This window comes from Saimiri boliviensis, chromosome 3 (genome assembly GCF_048565385.1).
Source record: "Saimiri boliviensis isolate mSaiBol1 chromosome 3, mSaiBol1.pri, whole genome shotgun sequence".
Lineage (NCBI taxonomy): Eukaryota > Metazoa > Chordata > Mammalia > Primates > Cebidae > Saimiri > Saimiri boliviensis.
In genome coordinates this window covers 95,326,129-95,344,295 of record NC_133451.1, presented here as the reverse complement: position 1 = coordinate 95,344,295, position 18,167 = coordinate 95,326,129, and the positions used below count along the sequence as shown (strand labels likewise).

Here is an 18,167-nt window from a genome sequence, read left to right as displayed (position 1 = left end):
GGAGTGAACAGTTTTGTCTCACTGGTGTTCCAGGTGCTCCTGGGGTATGAAAAAAAGAAAACTGCTATGGCTAGCTTGGTGTCTTTCCAAATAGATGTTCAGTTTTGTGGTGGAAACTCAGGGCCTTGGTGTTGTGGCACCAGACGGAATCTCCTGCTCTGCAGGTTGTAAAGACCATGGGAAAAGCACAGTATCTGGGATGGAGTGCCAGGAATACTCCTTAGTGGCTTCCCTTGGTAGGAGAGGGAGTTCTCTAACCCTTTGCACTTCCCGGGTGAGGTGATGTCCTATCCTGCTTTGACTTACCCTCCTTCAGCTGCACCCACTGTCTAAGCAGTTCCAATGAGATGAACCAGGTACCTCAGTGGGAAATGCAGAGATTACCTGCCTTCTGCTTTGCTCTTGCTGGGAACTGCACAGCAGAGCTGTTCCTATTTGGCCATCTTGCCAGCAGTTCCGATACTTGCATATTCTTCTGCTTTTATCTTAACAAAAGAACTAGAAGAAATCTTGTGTGTCGTGGGGGTGTGGTTGTGGGAGGGTGGAAAGGGAACTGGGAGCTGTTGGTCAGAGTATAGAATGCAGCAGATATGAAGGAGAACAAGTCTCGAGATCTGATGTGCCCTAGGACTGTGGAGAAAAAAAAATTGTGCTATTTATGGAATTCAGGCTAAATGAGTAGATTTTGGCTACTCTGGCCACAAACACAGCAAGAGTGGGTAACTATGTAGGACAGCAGTCCTCAGCCTTTTTAGCACCAAGGACCAGTTTCATGGAAGACAGTTTTTCCACAGATTGGGGGCAGTGGGTGGGGGGATAGTTTTGGGATGAAACTGTTCCACCTCAGATCATCAGCAATTAGATTCTCATAAGGAGCATGCAACCTGGATCCCTCGCATGCACAGTTCACAATGGGGTTCCTGCTCCTTTAAGAATCTAATGTGCCACTGATCTGACAGGTCAGATAGTAATGCTTGCTCACCTGCTGCTCACCTTGTGCTGGTCCATGGCCGCCTGGTCCTTGGTCCAGTCCATGACCTGGGGTTGGGACTCCTAATGTAGGACGGTGAGTGTGTTAGTTTGTTTCACTATAGTTATTTTTAACTATCTATATGTAACCCATAGCATCATGTCATATACCTTAAATATACATAATGCAATTTATTTTAAAACAATATATAGTCTTAACAGTTCTAGATCTAGGGAAAAAAATAAAAATGTTTTTCTGAGACTGCAAGAATAGAACTTTGGAAGAAAGTAATATTTTCTAATTGGATCTGTAAACTTACATCTTTTTGATGCTGAAAATAAACTTTATGAAATGAAAATAAACACATTTAAACTTATTTATTATCTAAGTTAAATAACATTTTAGCATATTTACAAATGTGTAAGTGTGCATTGTAGTTTATTATTTAATGTTTAGAATGTAAATATCAGTAACTAACCCAGATTTTTTTCTAAAAGTTGTGGTAATTTCCTTTTACTTTAAAACGTGCCTATTTAGATTTCATAAGAAAATGAAATTGTTCTTCAGACATAGACACAAGATAATTGGCTCTATTGTCTCCTTTTCAAATGCTCCTCTCTCTTCCTGGCTGGGGCTGGGTTGGCTGTGGTGGTTCAGCCTGGCGGGGCCAATTGTCAAGCCTGCCTGTCGTGCCTGTGCTGAGCCCACAGTGCCCTGGGTCTGCCCAGCCTGTCATTTGGATTGAGCTGTGTTCTGGGGATGGAGGGAGGGTACATGCTCTCAAGCTGCCTGTAAGTTTCTAGATTTTCCAGAGGGTCATATGAATAAGAATTAGGAAAGGTAGAAAGGAAATTTACTAGAGAAAGAAATATTGGGCTGGAGGAATTCTATACAAGGAGAGGGGTAACAGGCACTAATACTCAAGTCTTGATTTTGTTTTATAGTTTGGAGGAGTTATATAGAATTAGCAGATACTTTCTAAGGCTTACAACTGTATTTTTATAGGAATAAATATAAAACAAAAATTAATTTTAAAAATAGTATAATAATGTTACTGAAAATTTAATAGGTAAAGATATCACCCATCCTTTTTCTGTTTATGTGTTTACAGTTAATGTGTACATAATTTTATCTTCCTTTAATTTGCATTATAACCAAACCATCATGATTTTAGAGTATGTTTTTCTAAACATACTCTGCCACAATCTGTTTTTTTTTTTTTTTCCAAATTAGGATTTGTTTATAAAATGTCTTCTACAGGTTACAGCTTCTTTTGCAGTCTGTTGTGGATGCTAACATGAATACTCTTCGGGTTTGGGGAGGAGGAATTTATGAGCAGGATGAATTCTATGAACTCTGTGATGAACTAGGAATAATGGTGAGAAGTCAATAGCATTTTATATATTGATAAGTTACTGTATCCTCAGTTTGACTGCCAATGTGCTGAATGATGCAATTGCCCTTTCCTTCCTGTCTCAGAGCTGGGAATGATATTCCATTTTGGGCTATAGTAATAAATGGCATCTTATAAACCCAGAGCCATAGGTGATAGCAACTACCATAATTCTTTATTATTAAATGATAGATGTCCTATAATTTATTTATATTCCAGTGTGTGTATATATATATATATTAAATTTAAATTATTTTAAATTTAATATATATATATTTAAATTATTTTAAAATAATTTCCTTTGTGATATTAGGTATGCATGTAAAAGAAAATAGAATATTTAAAACACTTAAAGGAGATCTGACAAAACCTAAAGAGAAGAAAATATGAAATTAAGTAAAGAAAAGGTGTGTTTGATATTGTTTTTCTAAATTTTTTCTGATTTTTAATTTTTAATTTTTCTTTTCTTGAGACGGAGTCTCACTCTGTCCCAGGCTGGAATGCAGTGTTGTGACCTCAGCTCACTGCACCCTCCCTCACCCCAGGTTCAAGCGATTCTCCTGCCCCAGTGTCCAGAGCAGCTGGGATTATAGGCATGTACTAAATTTTGTGTTTTTAGTAAATTAGCATGCAGCTAATTTTTGTATTTTTAATAGAGCTGGAGTTTCACCGTGTTGGCCAGGCTGGCCTCGAAATCCTGGCCTCAGGTGATCCACCTGCCTTGGCCTCCCAAAGTGCTGAGATTACAGATGTGAGCTACTGTGGCTGGCCCTAATATTGTTATTAGGTACTTCTAACATGTTTTGCAATTTTGAGGATAAAACAAAGAAAATATATGCTGTTAATTTTATTATTATTGATCTAAAATATAAAGAGTGTCACAGGAGACTAGAAATTATATTAATGATAATGCTGATGGTTATTGTAATGATGACAATATTCTATAATATTTACTGAGTGTCAGGCATTGTTCTAAGTGCACTATATATTTTATATTATCTTCATGCCCATTCAGTGAGGTAGTTACTATTCTCTATCCCTATTTACAGATAAGGAAACTGACACGTGGAGAGGTTAAATATTTTACCTAAACGCTAACAGCCCGTTTATGGTGGAATCAAGATTCTGACTCAGACAAGCTATGTTCTTTTTTTCTTTTTTCTTTTTTTTTTTTTTTCCTTCCTTTTTTTGAGATGAACTCTTACTCTCTTGCCTGGGCTGGAATGCAGTGGTGTGATTTTGGCTCACTTCAGCCTCCGCTTCCCAGGTTCAAGCAATTCTCCTGCCTCAGCCTCCCAAGTAGTTAGGATTACAGGTGTGTGCCACCATGCCTGACTAATTTTTGTATTTTTAGTACAGACAGAGTTTCACCATGTTGGCCAGGCTGGTCTCGAACTGCTGACCTCAGGTGATCCACCCTCCTTGGCCTCCCAAAGTGCTGGGATTATAGACATGAGCCACAGCACCCAGTTGGGGCTATGTTCTTAACCATTGCATCACACAGCCTCCTTAGACAGGAACCTACAAGGTTTCATTACTAAATTGTGCACGTAGTAATCCTTTTGTCTATGAAAAGTTAACTCTTTATAAACGAAGTATGATTCTTAACAGTCATTGAGTCTTAATCAAAGGTATTCTTAATACCTTTGTTATTAAGGTGCATTTCTTAATACCAAATGCCTGGTGAAAATAGGAATGAATTAGGAGTGAGGAGGGGCTGGAGGGAAGCCTCATTTTGTGTCCCCTCCACACGTTTTTTCCTTTTTCAGATTCTTCCATCTTCCCTTTCTTTTATACCTGCCTAGGATTTTCTCTTCTCGGGTTTCTGTACACTTTTGTGCAGCTCTGGGAAATCCTAATGTCTGTGATATGTTTCCTGGTTGCCTGTATGCATAATAGTCCCCCAGTGATCACACTCATTGGGCCAACTTGATTTTACATTTGTGTGAAAGATAATGCCTAGAGATCAGAATAAAGACTTTCTTCTGTGTAATAAAACTTATGGAAGTGTTACATTACCTTTTATTTGATTTGCTAGGTGTGGCAGGATTTTATGTTTGCCTGTGCCCTTTATCCAACCGATCAAGGCTTCCTGGATTCAGTGAGAGCAGAAGTTTCTTACCAGGTATGTTATTTCCCTTCCAAGAAGAAAGAAAACACATCATATGTTTTAGTTTTGCCTTTCTAAAAAATCTTGCCTCATTTTTGGTGTTTGTTATCTACTAAATCCCATGAAAAATTACACAGTCAGGTAATTGACAACCTAGGTGATTCTACCCAGTACCATGGCTTTACCATCATCTATTGGCTGATGACTCCCAGATTTATCTCCAGGTCTGATTTCTTTGCTGAATTCCTCTTTTTTACATCCAACTGCCTACCTGGTGCCTCTGCTTAGAGGTTTAATAAGCATCTGAAATGTAATATGTACAAACTGAAAATGTACATCTGAAATGTAATATGTACATTACAAAATGTAATGTGTATTGCCTCCCCCAACCTTGCTTCTTCTGCAGTTTTCACCTCAGCAAACAGCAATGCCACTGTTTGAATTGCTCAGGAGAAAATTTTAAATTGATAATTGATTCCTTGATTTATTTTGCATTCCACATATTGACATTTATATTTATATTCACAAATATATAAATGCAAGGAAGTGATTATATACTTCTTCTGTCCACTGAAAAGACCTAGAAATAATGCCCTACATTGTAGTATTGAGTATTCTTATATTGAAATGATCTTTCCTGTTAATAGAAAAGCTTCTTAGAGAAATGGCTGACTCTAGGTCTGACACAGGAAATATACTAGATGATCCTGGACTATCTTCTTTTTACAAATGGCAATGGTTTCATATAATATTATCAACTGATAATTTTAGCTACAGATCTGAGGTTTATCAGCTGTGTGCTCAATATACTTATTTCTGCAGCAAGGTCTGTTTAGGAGATGATCATGCTTTGAAACACAGATTGCATTACATTTCCTCTCCCCTAAATGTTAAGTGCGTGGCATGGGTTTCCATGTAGAACCAGAGTGGGATGCTTGACAATACAAGAAAATTTGGAATCATGATGTACTCCCAAAATACAGCTTTGGAACCAACTTGTGAATGTATCTTATGTGAGTAAAATACTATTGAAACATTGGACTGATTCATTACCATCCATTAGAAATCATCACTGTACCAGGAGATTACTCCTACTTTGTAAAGAATTTGCAAGACTGTGCAGACATAATGAGTTTTGGTAGTGTTCTGCAACATGTTAAAGAAGGAAAAAAATTCATATTCTTGGTAACCTCAGCTAAAGGTACAATATGGATCATTATTGACTCTGATTTCAACTTCTCATTTCCAACTGTCTGCCAGATTTTTTGCAATGTTGATGTACAAAGAACAAATATTTTGATATTTCTTCCTGAATGGTGAACCTGCCACCTTAGGGAGGTCACTTTACTTCTTGAGCCTCAATTTCTGTATCTATAACTCTGATGTGATGTCATTCCTCATGAAACTGTTTCAAAGATTAAATAGGATAATATATGGAAGGCATGCAGTATAAAAGAAATAACAAATAATCCCAGCTGTCCCACTACCACCACTAACTCAGCATGTCTTCATTTTTCTTTTTTGCAGGAAATATGAAAGTCATTGATACTTTCTTTTTTCTCACCTCCCACATCCAACTGGTTTTAAAGTTGAGACAATTTTTTGATGCCAGTGTTACTTGTATTTGTATTTACTTTCTCACCCCTGTACCTACTACTCTAACTCAAATCCTATTTTTCTGGCTCCTCAATCATTGCATTTGTTTTCTGGTTGGGCTCCCTAGTATTGGTCTCTTTCAATATGTACATACTCAACAGAGCTGCCAAAGTCATCTTCCACTGACACATTTTAAGTCATACTATATTCCTGCTCAGAACCCTGATCCTGGAATATCTCAACATACAGATAGCAAGAAAGCTATCAAAGTTACATCAAAAGGATTTTGAGAGATTCTGAGCAGCCAAAAAGGGGACAATTTAAGATTCAGTAAGGATAAGGGTGTCAATGAAGTGAATCCATCAAGTGTGTTGAAATCTAGAGTTCATAATATAGTGCCTGCAGATGTATATTTTGTGAAAAACCATACAGAAATGCAAGGAAGCGATTTCTATAACACTCAAGACAGTGGTTACTTTTGGAAGGAGGAAGGGGCCGTGATTAGGAAGAGGCATGTGGAGGGCTTCCTGTGTGGCTGCCCTGGGTGGTGGCTACAAGGATGATTGCCTTATAATAATTCACCACATGATAATGTGTTTTCTGTAACTGTGTTTCATTTTAAAATAAAAGGTTTAAAAAGTACAATTGAATCCTTCCCTTGCCAGCAGCTCCCCTGAGGTAGCTCCTTGCCCTCTGGGTAAGTGTAAGATCCTCTTGTGCGGGACCCCGTCCTGCTGGTGTCCACACTTGTTCGGGCACCATCTCCCTCTTGCTGTCTGTGTCCTGGACCATCTTCTCCATCCCCTGCCCTTGTGGGCCACCTCCTTTGTTCTCCTTTGGCCTCTCTTACCTTGAGCATGGGAAAAACCTTCTTCTATCTGCAAGTGTAGATTAAGTCACTCTTCTTTTGCCTTTTGTGACACAAATCACACCTTGAATTACTTGTTCAAGGACTTGTCACCCTGCAAGATTGCCATCTCCCTGAGGCCTAGGGCTCATTCCCCTCTGTGTCCCACTCTGTGGATTATTCACAAAGTGGAAAGATGAATAGATGAATGAATAACTTTAAACATATTAATTATAGTTACACAGGTTGTAAGCATTTCAATTTTATTTTTAGTTTTCTATAAATAATTAAAATACAACATCTATGTATCTTCAGTTCTTTGATGTATTATTAAAGATAACAAGAACCATTTTATGCAGAGTTTGTTAAAATTTTAAAGTAAAGCTTACCATAAAACTCTAAGGTCAGCTTGAAAGCTGTGTGTAACAGTGTCACTGAAGCTTTTTGCCCCTTCAGGATTTGTATTTGTATTTTCATCAGTGGCATACATATGTCAGTCACAGGCTGTAGCAGCTGTCCCTTTCCTGGGCATGTTCAAAGACAAAAAAAGGAAATAGTGTTTATACGGCTGGCCGAGAAAAACAAAAGATTTAATTTTAAAAAAATGAAATAGCTTTTTAATATACCTTCAGTGCATCTCTATTTCATGTATGTGAGTTTCTGAGCTTGAAAGGAGAACACACTGAGGACGTCAGTGGGGGGCTGTCAGTGTAATCATGCATTTCAGTGAAAGTGAACCTATGCGGTAACATTGCCAAAACATGCTCCAAAAGAATTTCTCTTGACCGTTGACTCACTCTGCCATTCTCAAAGGAATTTAATTGCTCTCTGTTGGGGCCCGTGTCCCAGGGTGTTAGAAGAAGGGACATGTCTGAATCTATCCAGGGCAAACCTAGCACGGGTAGATCCTTTTCCCTTTATGCAGGGCCAGCCCAGATGAGCTCAGTTTATGCAGGCCTCATGTGGCATAGTTTGCAGGGATATTCTCTAATTTCCCTTGTATAATTAGATCTGTTAGTTGATTTCTCAGGACATGACATTGATAGTTATTTCAGAAGACATTACTGATTGCCCTAATCTGTTTTCCTTTAGAGTATTCCATATTTGTCTTTAACTGCCGGCATACCTCTAGTACTTATTTGCTTTGGAGAACCTTCTCTAGTTTTCCTTCTGGTTTTCTGGTATCAGTGGAGACTGCATAGGTACCTCCGTTCTCTTTCAGTGACAGTGATTCCTTTGCCTCATTTATTTCTTCACACAAAACTCCAGCTTGTTCTTAGGAACCAATCCCCAAAACATAATGTCTCCTGCCTTTTGTATTTCCTGGAAGGTTTTTTTGTGGCAATCCACATGATGATGAATTTATTCATTCTCTTTCTAAAAAAGGGATTGTATTATCTTCAGTTTTTATACAGCAGAGAAGAGAAACCCTATGTATCAGTGTTTATAAAATTTAGATAAAAAGAATCTCAAAGATTTCCCTAAATGTATTCCTACAGCTAAGATGACTAGCCATTTTCAAATTAGATTTTTGGCACATAAGAATTTATGTGCAGAAATGTAAGGGCTCTAATTTTATAGGTAATTATAGCTCTGAATTTTTTATGTTAACTGTTTGAAAATCATTTTATGTTTTAATTTTCAGATCAAGAGACTGAAATCTCATCCCTCTATCATCATATGGAGTGGCAATAATGAAAATGAGGCAGCGCTGATGATGAATTGGTATCACATCAATTTCACTGACCGGCCAACCTATATCAAGGACTATGTGACACTCTATGTGAAAAACATCAGAGAGCTTGTATTGGCAGTAAGTAATGGTTTTTAATGCAGTAGAACTTAAGAATGTATCTTTAAAATGGATAAGTTTGAATATAGTTATAGTATGTTCTATGGCTCTTTTTAGGACTGTCTTCAACAGTATCATTTGAATACAGAGTATCCCATTGTAGTGCGGCAACATGTGAAAGGATTCATGTGCTGTGGACTTCTTGGAGGATTAACTTACTTGTGGATCTCTCCACACCTACACCAATGCAGTGCTTACAATGCCAGGTTGTCACGTGCTCCTTGGAGTCCATCCGTGGGTCCTGAAAAGTTTAGAATCTCTAGATTTGATCATTATTGATATGCCACTTCTACAATTTTATAATTGTAAATGTTTAAGTAGAATTTGGCATATATCACATATGAACATCCTGGTATGTGATTTACGGGGCAAAGAGAGATGAGAGAGCTGGTCTCCAACCCCACTGTAGGGCCCTGGCTCTATAGTGGTTCTCTTTGCACCAGTATTTGTCGAATTGGCATATTATACAGGCATATATTAATATAAATTGGCCTTTTTGTGAGGAAAAAGAAGCATTTTTTTAAGTAATGCCTTCAAAAGTTTTAACTTTTTTAAAAACCCTATGTTTAACATGTGATTTAATAATCTGGTTGTCTTTATACTTTTGTATCTGTAGATGTTTAAAATATCTGGATATATCCAGAAGCAATGTGAAATGGGATCTATTTTTTAAAATAGTATGTGATATTAGCACCTAAATATGCCCAGTTGATGACCCTATTCCATTTATGAGAAGAAGCTTCACTGAGAATTCAAGAAAAACATAGGTTCAAATTTATAGCTTACCTGGCATACTAAGTCACGTGCCATGAAGACTTTTTCTATTTAAAAATGTGATGGTACAAATTTTAAATAATATTTACAGAATACTTATTTTATAATCTTTTTTTTTTCTTCACAATATTGGTATTATGTTTTTCATGTTTCATTAATTTATGGTTTCTGAGGATTTTCATTTTATAGTCTAGTGGTTAAGTACTCATGCTTTGAAATCCTGGCTGGGCCACTTCCTGTCTGTATAATCTTGGGCAAGTTACTTAATCTTCATTTTTCTTTCTATAACATTAGGTTAAAAATATGAGGTGACTTTTATGAGTTACATGGACTAAGTGAGATGATGGATGGAAGATACATGACTCAGTCTGACACATAGTAACCGTTTTTGTTTGTTTGTTTGTTTGTTTGTTTTTTTAAGTTAAAATGTTTCCTTGGGGTAGGGGACACCACATTTCTGCTTAATGAAAAGAAATATTTTTATAGTCCAGAGCTCTTTTATTTTTTAAACACCTGTATGCCATGCATTCATAGGAAACAGGTTCCAGCAGCTCAGGCTGTTTTCCATGGGTCCTCACAGTGCACTTCTCTGGGTGAAGCCAGCTGGTGTTTACATTGAACTCAGATTCCTTTCTCTTTGGCTTCCTGCTTTTTCTTTTCTTTCCTTTTCTTCTTGAGTTTCCGGGAGCTATCTTGGCTCCTAGAGTGCTTATTATGCTCAACACATTAATTCTCTTGGCAACAATCTTGCACTTAAATTGTTGTTTACAACAATGCCAACAGCATGCTGGGTAACACTGTAGACTCTTCTGGTTTTCCCATGGTAACATTTGTGGGGCATTCCTTTTTGAACCAGATGCATTCCCCTGATATCTACAGTATCACATTTCTTTCTTTCTTTTTTTTTGAGATGGAGTCTCGGTCTCACCCAGGCTGGAGTGCAGTGGGGCCATCTTAGCTCACTGCAAACTCCACCTCCTGGGTTCAAGCGATTTTCCTGCTGAGCCTCCTGAGTAGCTGGGACTACAGGTGCATGTCACCATGTGCACCTAATTTTTTGTAGAGATGGGGTTTCACCATATTAGTCAGGATGGTCTTGATCTCCTGACCTCATGATCCGCCCACCTTGGCCTCTCAAAGTGCTGGGATTACAGGTGTGAGCCACCGCACCCAGCTCAGCATCACCTTTCTTGTAGATTCACATGTGAAGGAACAACTCCATATTTTCTAAAAGGCCTCGAGAACATATATCAGGTGCCTCTCATCTTTCCTTTTGTGTGTCATCATTATGGTGAAATACGGGAAGATGGTGGTTCACAGTAGCCTTTTAATCAAGACTAGCCATCATCATCATCATCATCATCATCATCATCATCATTGTTGGTATTGTTCAGCAAGGTAGATCTTTAGACACTTACACATTTTGATCATTAATTTTAACACTACATTCTTAAGCTTTAAAAAAAAGTATCTTCTTTGTGCCATTTCTTTGTCACCTCTGAAATGGAGATGTGTCTTTCTCTTTAGGGACTTACTTATCTTAAAAGGAGCTATGAGCAATAACTGATGTTTCCAAACTCTTTTGAAGATGTACAGTATTAAATGCTATATAATCACTGCTGTTTTTAATTTCTACCAAAGGTTAGGCATCATAAAAAGGGAAAGCACCATAAATTGATCCATCTACAAATTGGCTGTAATGATTGGTTTCCTACTGCACATGCTTTCTTTTTTATGGCCATTCTCTTGGATCACCTTACAGTATTTCCTGGTCCAAATAAGTGTTTAAGGTCATGGCTTACAAAGATGTCATCTGTAAGATGTGCAACAAATAATGACACATCAAGAATAAATTATTTATAAATGGAAGGAAATTATAGCACATCATCAAAGCCAGGGAGTTTTAGGTAGAGACTTGTTTTTAATTTTACTGCATGGCTTAGCTTGCCAGATTTCTCAAGAATCTCAAGGAATGAAGGGACATCTGTCAAGCTTGATCAATCAAGGCCAATTGACTGGCCTTCCGTTCCAATGTTCTTCAAAGCCATTGTAGTAAAAATATTTTTTAAAGTTTAATATCACCTATAATTTCATCATACTTTTTAATATTTAAAAATTTACCCAATTTCTTCTTGAGTACCTATTAGCAGAGAAAAGCCTCATTCCCAATGCTACGGGGACACTCTTATTCTCATGGATCTTACACTCTGCTGTCAAAGAGAAACATGGGAAAAAATTATCAGACCTTGGGCAGTGAAAAAAGTGCTATAAAGACTGTGGTTTCAAAATGCTGGGAACTATGTGGAAGAATCATTAATTTTAACTGAAAGAATCCAAAAAGGCTTTCAAGTAAAAGGTTATGTTCAAGCCATGCATTACAGGTGAAGAATTTTGAGGCAAAACATTGTCTAGTAGTACCTTAGGTCATGAAAGCAATGTAAATAAAGGTAAAAAGATGTGAAAGTAGGTGGTATGTCTGATGAGCAGCAAGCAGTGCCCGGTGCCTAAGAGCAGGGGACTCCTGGATTACTGTGGGAGAGTGGAAGGTAGAAAAGACTGGAAGCAGATCTTAGAGAGACCTGAAATCATATTATGGAATTGAGCTTGTTCAGTAGACGGTGGGAAGCTAGTGGGCATTTTGAGGGAGAGAGGAACTTTATCTGACCCATGTTTATGGAAGATAACTTTACTAGGAAAGGTTAGGGAGATGAGAGGTTCTAGGCAAGGAAACTAGTAATAATAACTAAGAACTCTAAGTTACTAAGGTGCCAGGCATCACTATGTTAATTATAATTATTAATATTATTATGTATTAATATATTGAATTAAAGCTGGATGTGGTGGCTTACGCCTGTAATCCCAGTGGCTTGGGAGCTGAGGCAAGGGGAACATTTGAGGTCATGAGATTGAGACCAGCCTGGGTGATATAGGCAGACCCTGTTTCCAAAAAAATTTTTTAAATTATCTCGGCATAGTGGCTTGTGCCTGTAGTCCTAGCTCCTTGGGAGGCTGAGGCAGGATGATCATTTTGAGCCCAGGAGGTTGAGACTGCAGTGAGCTATGATCATGCTACTGCACTCCAGCTTGGCAACAGAGCAACGTTTTGTCTTTTAACAATTTGTATAATAAAATTAATTATATAGGTGTTTTGTATAATTTATTTACTTAATTTTCAGAAGTTCCCTGGAATGTAGGTAACATATTTATTTTGCAGTCATTAAGTTCTCAAGGTAATGGAGGTCTTAGGTAGTGGAGTCCAGTGGTATGGAATTGGAAATGAGGTGATGGAAAAAACTATCTGAATGTAGAGTTGCAACTACTCAGAGTGACTGAATGTGGGAGGTAAGAGAGGGAGAAATTGAAGATGATGCCAATCTGGGTACCATTCAGCAAGAAAGGGAGCATAGTCAGACAAGTTTGGGATTAGTGAATAAGGAATTCTGCTTTAAAAGGTTGGATTTGCAATGTTGGTGAGACCATACAGGTGGAAACGTGGAAATCATCCCCATGAAGACTTTGAATATGAAGACTGTGTATGTTTCTGTATTACCAACAACAGCAGACTTCTAGCATGCACTTATCAGTGTTCAGTCAGCCTTTTCCTGCTTACACCCATCCCCATACATATGTGCACATAGACACACACATGAACACACTGAAGATATTTCCTTCAGGTGCATGTAAAATATGCTGCTTGGATTGAAATTCAAATGGAATTGATCAGTCAAGTAACTTGAGACCTCACAGTAATCTTCACACTTAACCTTAGACACCTATGCAGTCATGTTGGGAGCAGCACCACAGTTTATTTCTGTACTTGAGTTCTTAAGTACAGAAGGTAGAAGCAATTTAAATGGTATAGCATATATATCATTTTCTGGCCTTTTAAAATTTATTTGAGACCTCTTGATGAAATGGACATATTATATATTTCTGCCACCTGGATTTTCCTGGGTAATTTGATGGAATATTTTAAGTTTCAGTAAATCAGAACAATAAACTCAGATATAAAAGTGTTAAAAAAAAACAAAACACTTACATCAGGAATGTAAGTGTTGATGAACATGAGGTCAAGTGTGCAGGTCTGGGCTAGGTGTAATCAGAACCTCTGTATGAGGGGAAGGGGAAGCCATAGGACAGGGTATAGAACAAGGAGAAGCCAAAGAGAGAGAGGGAGAGTGTCCATCTGGGGATGGGGAGGGCAGCTGGAGAAAGAAGAATCAGGAAGTTGGGGGAAACTGCAATGTGGAAGAATTGTGAACAAACAACCCAGGAATGGAGAGAGCTTCTGAAATAATAGGTAGTAAATAGGGTCATTTATTGCACATCAGAGAGGGAATCGGTATGGAGAGAAAGAATTGCTTTATTTAGTAAGTAGAAGTTCATGGGTAATTTTTGAAAAAACATTTCAGTGGAGTGAAATGATTAGGAATTGAATGTCAGGGGTTTAGGAATGAGAGGATGGTAAAGAAATCTTGTGGACTGCAAGGGATCAAGGGGGCTTTTTATTAGGATAAGGAGAGTCCTAGAGAAGCTCAGGGAAAAGGGCAGTAGAGAGAGATTAAGAAAAAAAGGAGTGGAAGATAGTTTGTTGGCTGTAGTACCAAAGCAAAATAGAAAGATGACCAGAACACAGAGAGGCTGGCAAAGGAAAGGGTTAAGAATTTCTTTTTAATGATGGAAGGGGAACAAGAAATGAAATATGGATGGATATACCAAGAAAAAGTGAAATGTAATGGTGAAAAGTTGAGAAAATTATTTTCTTTTCTTTCTTTCTTTCTTTTTTTTTTTTGAGAAAATTATTTTCTGAGAGTCTATTCTCAGGGAAGCATTACAGGCTGTCTGCAATAAGTTTTACATTTCCAAAGAGCCTTGCACTTTTCCTTCAAAACATTCATCATATTTATAATTAGTTGTTCAGTATCTGGTTTCAGCACTAGATTGCAATCTACTCTTCCATGAGGGTGACCATGGCTGTCTGCTGAACCTCCAGCACATAGAAAGAACTGCACACCTGGCATATAGGAAATGCTCAAAAGAGATTTGATGTATAAGTACTTCACAGAGTCGTAGATTCTCTTTGTCTCTCTCTGTCTCTCTTCCTCTTTCTCTGCAGTGCTGAAAAATGCCCGAGACACAAGAGGCTCGACAAATACTTGCTAAATGAATGAATATTCTCAGTGAAATAGGAAGTAGTCTCATCTACTGGGTTGATAATAACTATATTTTGAGTTCTCACAGTGTGCTAGACACTCTGTTAAGTACTTAGATGCTAGATGTTGTAACAAGTAACCACAGTAGTTTAGTGGTTTACATAAAAGAAGTTTATTTCTAACTCACATCATGAAAGCACTGCTCCTGATTTCCAGGCCACTCTTCTTTCAGAGATGTAGACTCCTTATTCCAGCTGTACCATCTCTTGTTCCCTCACCTGCAAATGGGGGAAGAGGATGAGAATGAGGCTAGGTCCCACACAGGCTAGGAAGCCACTTTCTAGGGATGGCTCTGTATTACAGAAATAAGAACATGAATTGGTGGACACTTAGCCATCACTTTCACATATGAGTTATTTACTATTTACAATACCTCTGTAAAGGAGGTCCTGTTATTACCCTCATTTTACAGATAAATCTACGAAGGCTTAGACCTGTCCAAAAGTAATAAGGTTCAGATCTGAGATTTAAAGCCAGGTTCAGGTCCATCTGACTCAGTAGCTTCTGTTTTTACCTGCTAGACCTGTGGTTCTCAAGTGGTGGTGAGTTTGCCCCCATGGAACATTTAGCAGTGCCTGTAGACATTTTTCAACATTGGAGGAGGGGTACTGACTTCTAGTGGGTAGAGGCCAGGGATGCTACTAAATATTCTACAATGCATAAGACACCTCATCCTCCAACCACAAGCTGATCCCAACAGAAACGTATCCAGATTAAAATGTCAATAGTGCCAAGGTCAAGAAACTCTGGACTAAACTGTACACCACCCATGATGGATGAGAGTGGAGGCAAAACGTGATTGAAAAGATTAAGTACAGCTGCTGTGAGGGATGAGCTGTGTTACTTATGAAAAGATATAAAGGATTGGCAAAGAGCAGAGAGGTGCTGGTGGTTGTTGAATGGGGAAGAAGGTAAGTGGTCCTATTTTCTATCAGCTAACCTGGTATTTCTGGGAATTGTTAGTAGTTTTAAAGAAGTAAATGATTCATGCTTTACAGGGTGAATATATTATTTTTGAATTCATTTTATTTCTGAACTCAGGGAGACAAGAGTCGTCCTTTTATTACGTCCAGTCCTACAAATGGGGCTGAAACTGTTGCAGAAGGCTGGGTCTCTCAAAACCCTAATAGCAATTATTTTGGTGATGTACATTTTTATGACTATATCAGTGATTGCTGGAACTGGAAAGTTTTCCCAAAAGCTCGATTTGCATCTGAATATGGGTATCAGTCCTGGCCATCCTTCAGTACATTAGAAAAGGTAAGTCATTGTTTGATTTTCTAATGTTTCAGAATGGTAGGCTGTGGGGATGTGGGCATGTGTTCTTTCTGATCACTGGTTCAGAAAATCACATGAAACCTACATCTTATCTAAATGAAAGTTTGAGAATAAGATGGAGGAAAATAACTATTTTAAAACTTTGGGGATTACTTTTCTATATTGCTTTTACTGTGTTCCTTCAGGAGCACTGAAAGTGCTAAATGGGAGCCAGTGGTTGCTTAAGCCTGACTTATGATCACACATGCAAATAACTCTTACTTGCTGCAATAAGTCTTACTTGTGAATCATATCCTGCAACTGTTTTACCATTTACAGATATATAGAACTGGATATTTCACTACAGTAAGAGGGGCAGTTGTGATTTAAAAAACCCTTTGTCTAATATTATCATCTTACCTTTTCTCTCCTCCTTCTCTTCTTCCATTCCCTCATCCCTTTCCTCTTCCTTTTTCATCCTGTTGTTGTTTTTTATTTTCTGTATGGATTTTCACTCTCTCCGTTCCTAATGATTCAGTTTCAGCATTGTGTGTGTTCTTCTTAAAACAGCTTTATTGAGATACAGTTCATTTGCCATACTATGCACCCATCTAATGTGTACAATTTAATAGTCTTCAGTATATTCACAGAGATGGGTAGCCAGCACCACAATCTAATTTTAGAACATTTTTATCACCCAAAAGAAACCCTGAACTCATTAGCAGCCACTATCTATTTTTCCCTATCCCTCTTCCCCAGTCTCAGGCACTACTAATCTACTTTCTGTGTCTATAGTTTTCCCTGTTCTTCATATTTCATGTGATGGGAATAATACGATATGTGGTCTTTTGAGGCTGATTCTATGACTAAGTGTGTTTTCAGGGTTCGTCCATGTTGAACATGTATTAGTATGTTCCTTTTTTTTTATTTCTGAATAACATTTAGTGGCATGAATACACTACATTTGATTTATCTATTTATCAGTTGATGGACATTTGTGTTATTTTCACTGTCTGGCTATTATGAATAATGCTGCTGGGAACATTTGTGTGCATGTTTTCGTATGAATATGTGTTTTCAATTCTACCAAATATATATCTAGGAGTGGAATTGCTGGATTATTGGTAGTTCTATCTTTAATATTCTAAGGAGCTGTCAAATTGTTTTCTGTAGTGACTGTACCATTTTGCATTTCAACCAGCAAGGTATTAGGGTTCCAATTTCTCTACATCCTTGACATTTTTTTCTTTCTTTTCTTCACATTTCCCTGGGAATTTATATTTACAGGAAATTTGCATATCCTTGATGACTAATTATGTTGATCATGTTTTTCATGCGCTTAGTGGTCATTTTTATATCTTTCTTTGAGAAATGTCTGTTCAAATGCTTTAGCCATTTATTTATTTATTTATTTATTTATTTATTTATTAAAATAGAGACAGGGTCTTGCTTTGTAGCCCAGGCTGGTGTGCAGTGGAGTGATCATGGCTCACTGCAGACTCGACCTCCCAGCCTTAAGCAATCCTCCTGCCTCAGCCCCGAAAGAAGCTGGGACTACAACCACCACACCCAGCTAATTTTTGTATTTTTTGTAGAGATGGGGTTTCATCAAATCATAAAGGCTGGTCTGAAACTCCTGAGCTCAAGTGATCTGCCTGCCTCGGCCTTCCAGCATGCTGGGCTTACAGGAGGGAGCCACTATGCATGGCCTGGTCATTTTAAAATTATTTGTCTTTATTTTATTGAGTTGTGAAATTTTAAAAAATATATTCTGGCTATAAGATTTCATTATTCTTTAATTTGGCAATAATTACCCACTCCACTTTGACGGAGACCCAGGAGGAAGTCAAAGTACTGTAAGAGGACACAGACAGAACTTCCACCCTGCAGTGCTCTGATCTCCTTCTGGGTCTCCATCAAAGTGGAATGAGTAGATTATTGTCAAATTAAAGAATGAGTACGTGGTACACAGCAATTACTCAGTACATATTCTTGCTTCCTTCATTCCTTCCTTCCTATTCCCAACAATAAGTAGCTGGGTTCAAACTTACTCTCTGTCTCCAGAGCCGATAGATTTTCTTTCCATCAAGCTTTAGAAAGATTAGTATTAGAAATTGCTAAACCTTTTCCTTAAATCTATAATAGTTTTTACCGG

The 18,167-nt window shown here is 37.9% G+C and overlaps 1 protein-coding gene across 3 annotated transcripts in view; it reads left to right on the top strand.

Moving 5' to 3' along the window:
- The window catches only part of MANBA (mannosidase beta), a 116,867-nt gene that overhangs the window by 71,628 nt on the left and 27,072 nt on the right, over window positions 1-18,167 (top strand). For all 3 annotated transcript variants that reach the window (XR_005579095.2, XM_074396514.1, XM_039468230.2), the window contains 4 exons: window positions 2,231-2,348; window positions 4,402-4,488; window positions 8,562-8,729; window positions 15,797-16,015. Coding sequence is in view for 2 of the 3 variants with exons in the window: in XM_074396514.1 (XP_074252615.1) it covers window positions 2,231-2,348; window positions 4,402-4,488; window positions 8,562-8,729; window positions 15,797-16,015 (592 nt within the window). In the remaining variant the exon portion in view is untranslated. The remainder of the gene's footprint in view (window positions 1-2,230; window positions 2,349-4,401; window positions 4,489-8,561; window positions 8,730-15,796; window positions 16,016-18,167) is intronic.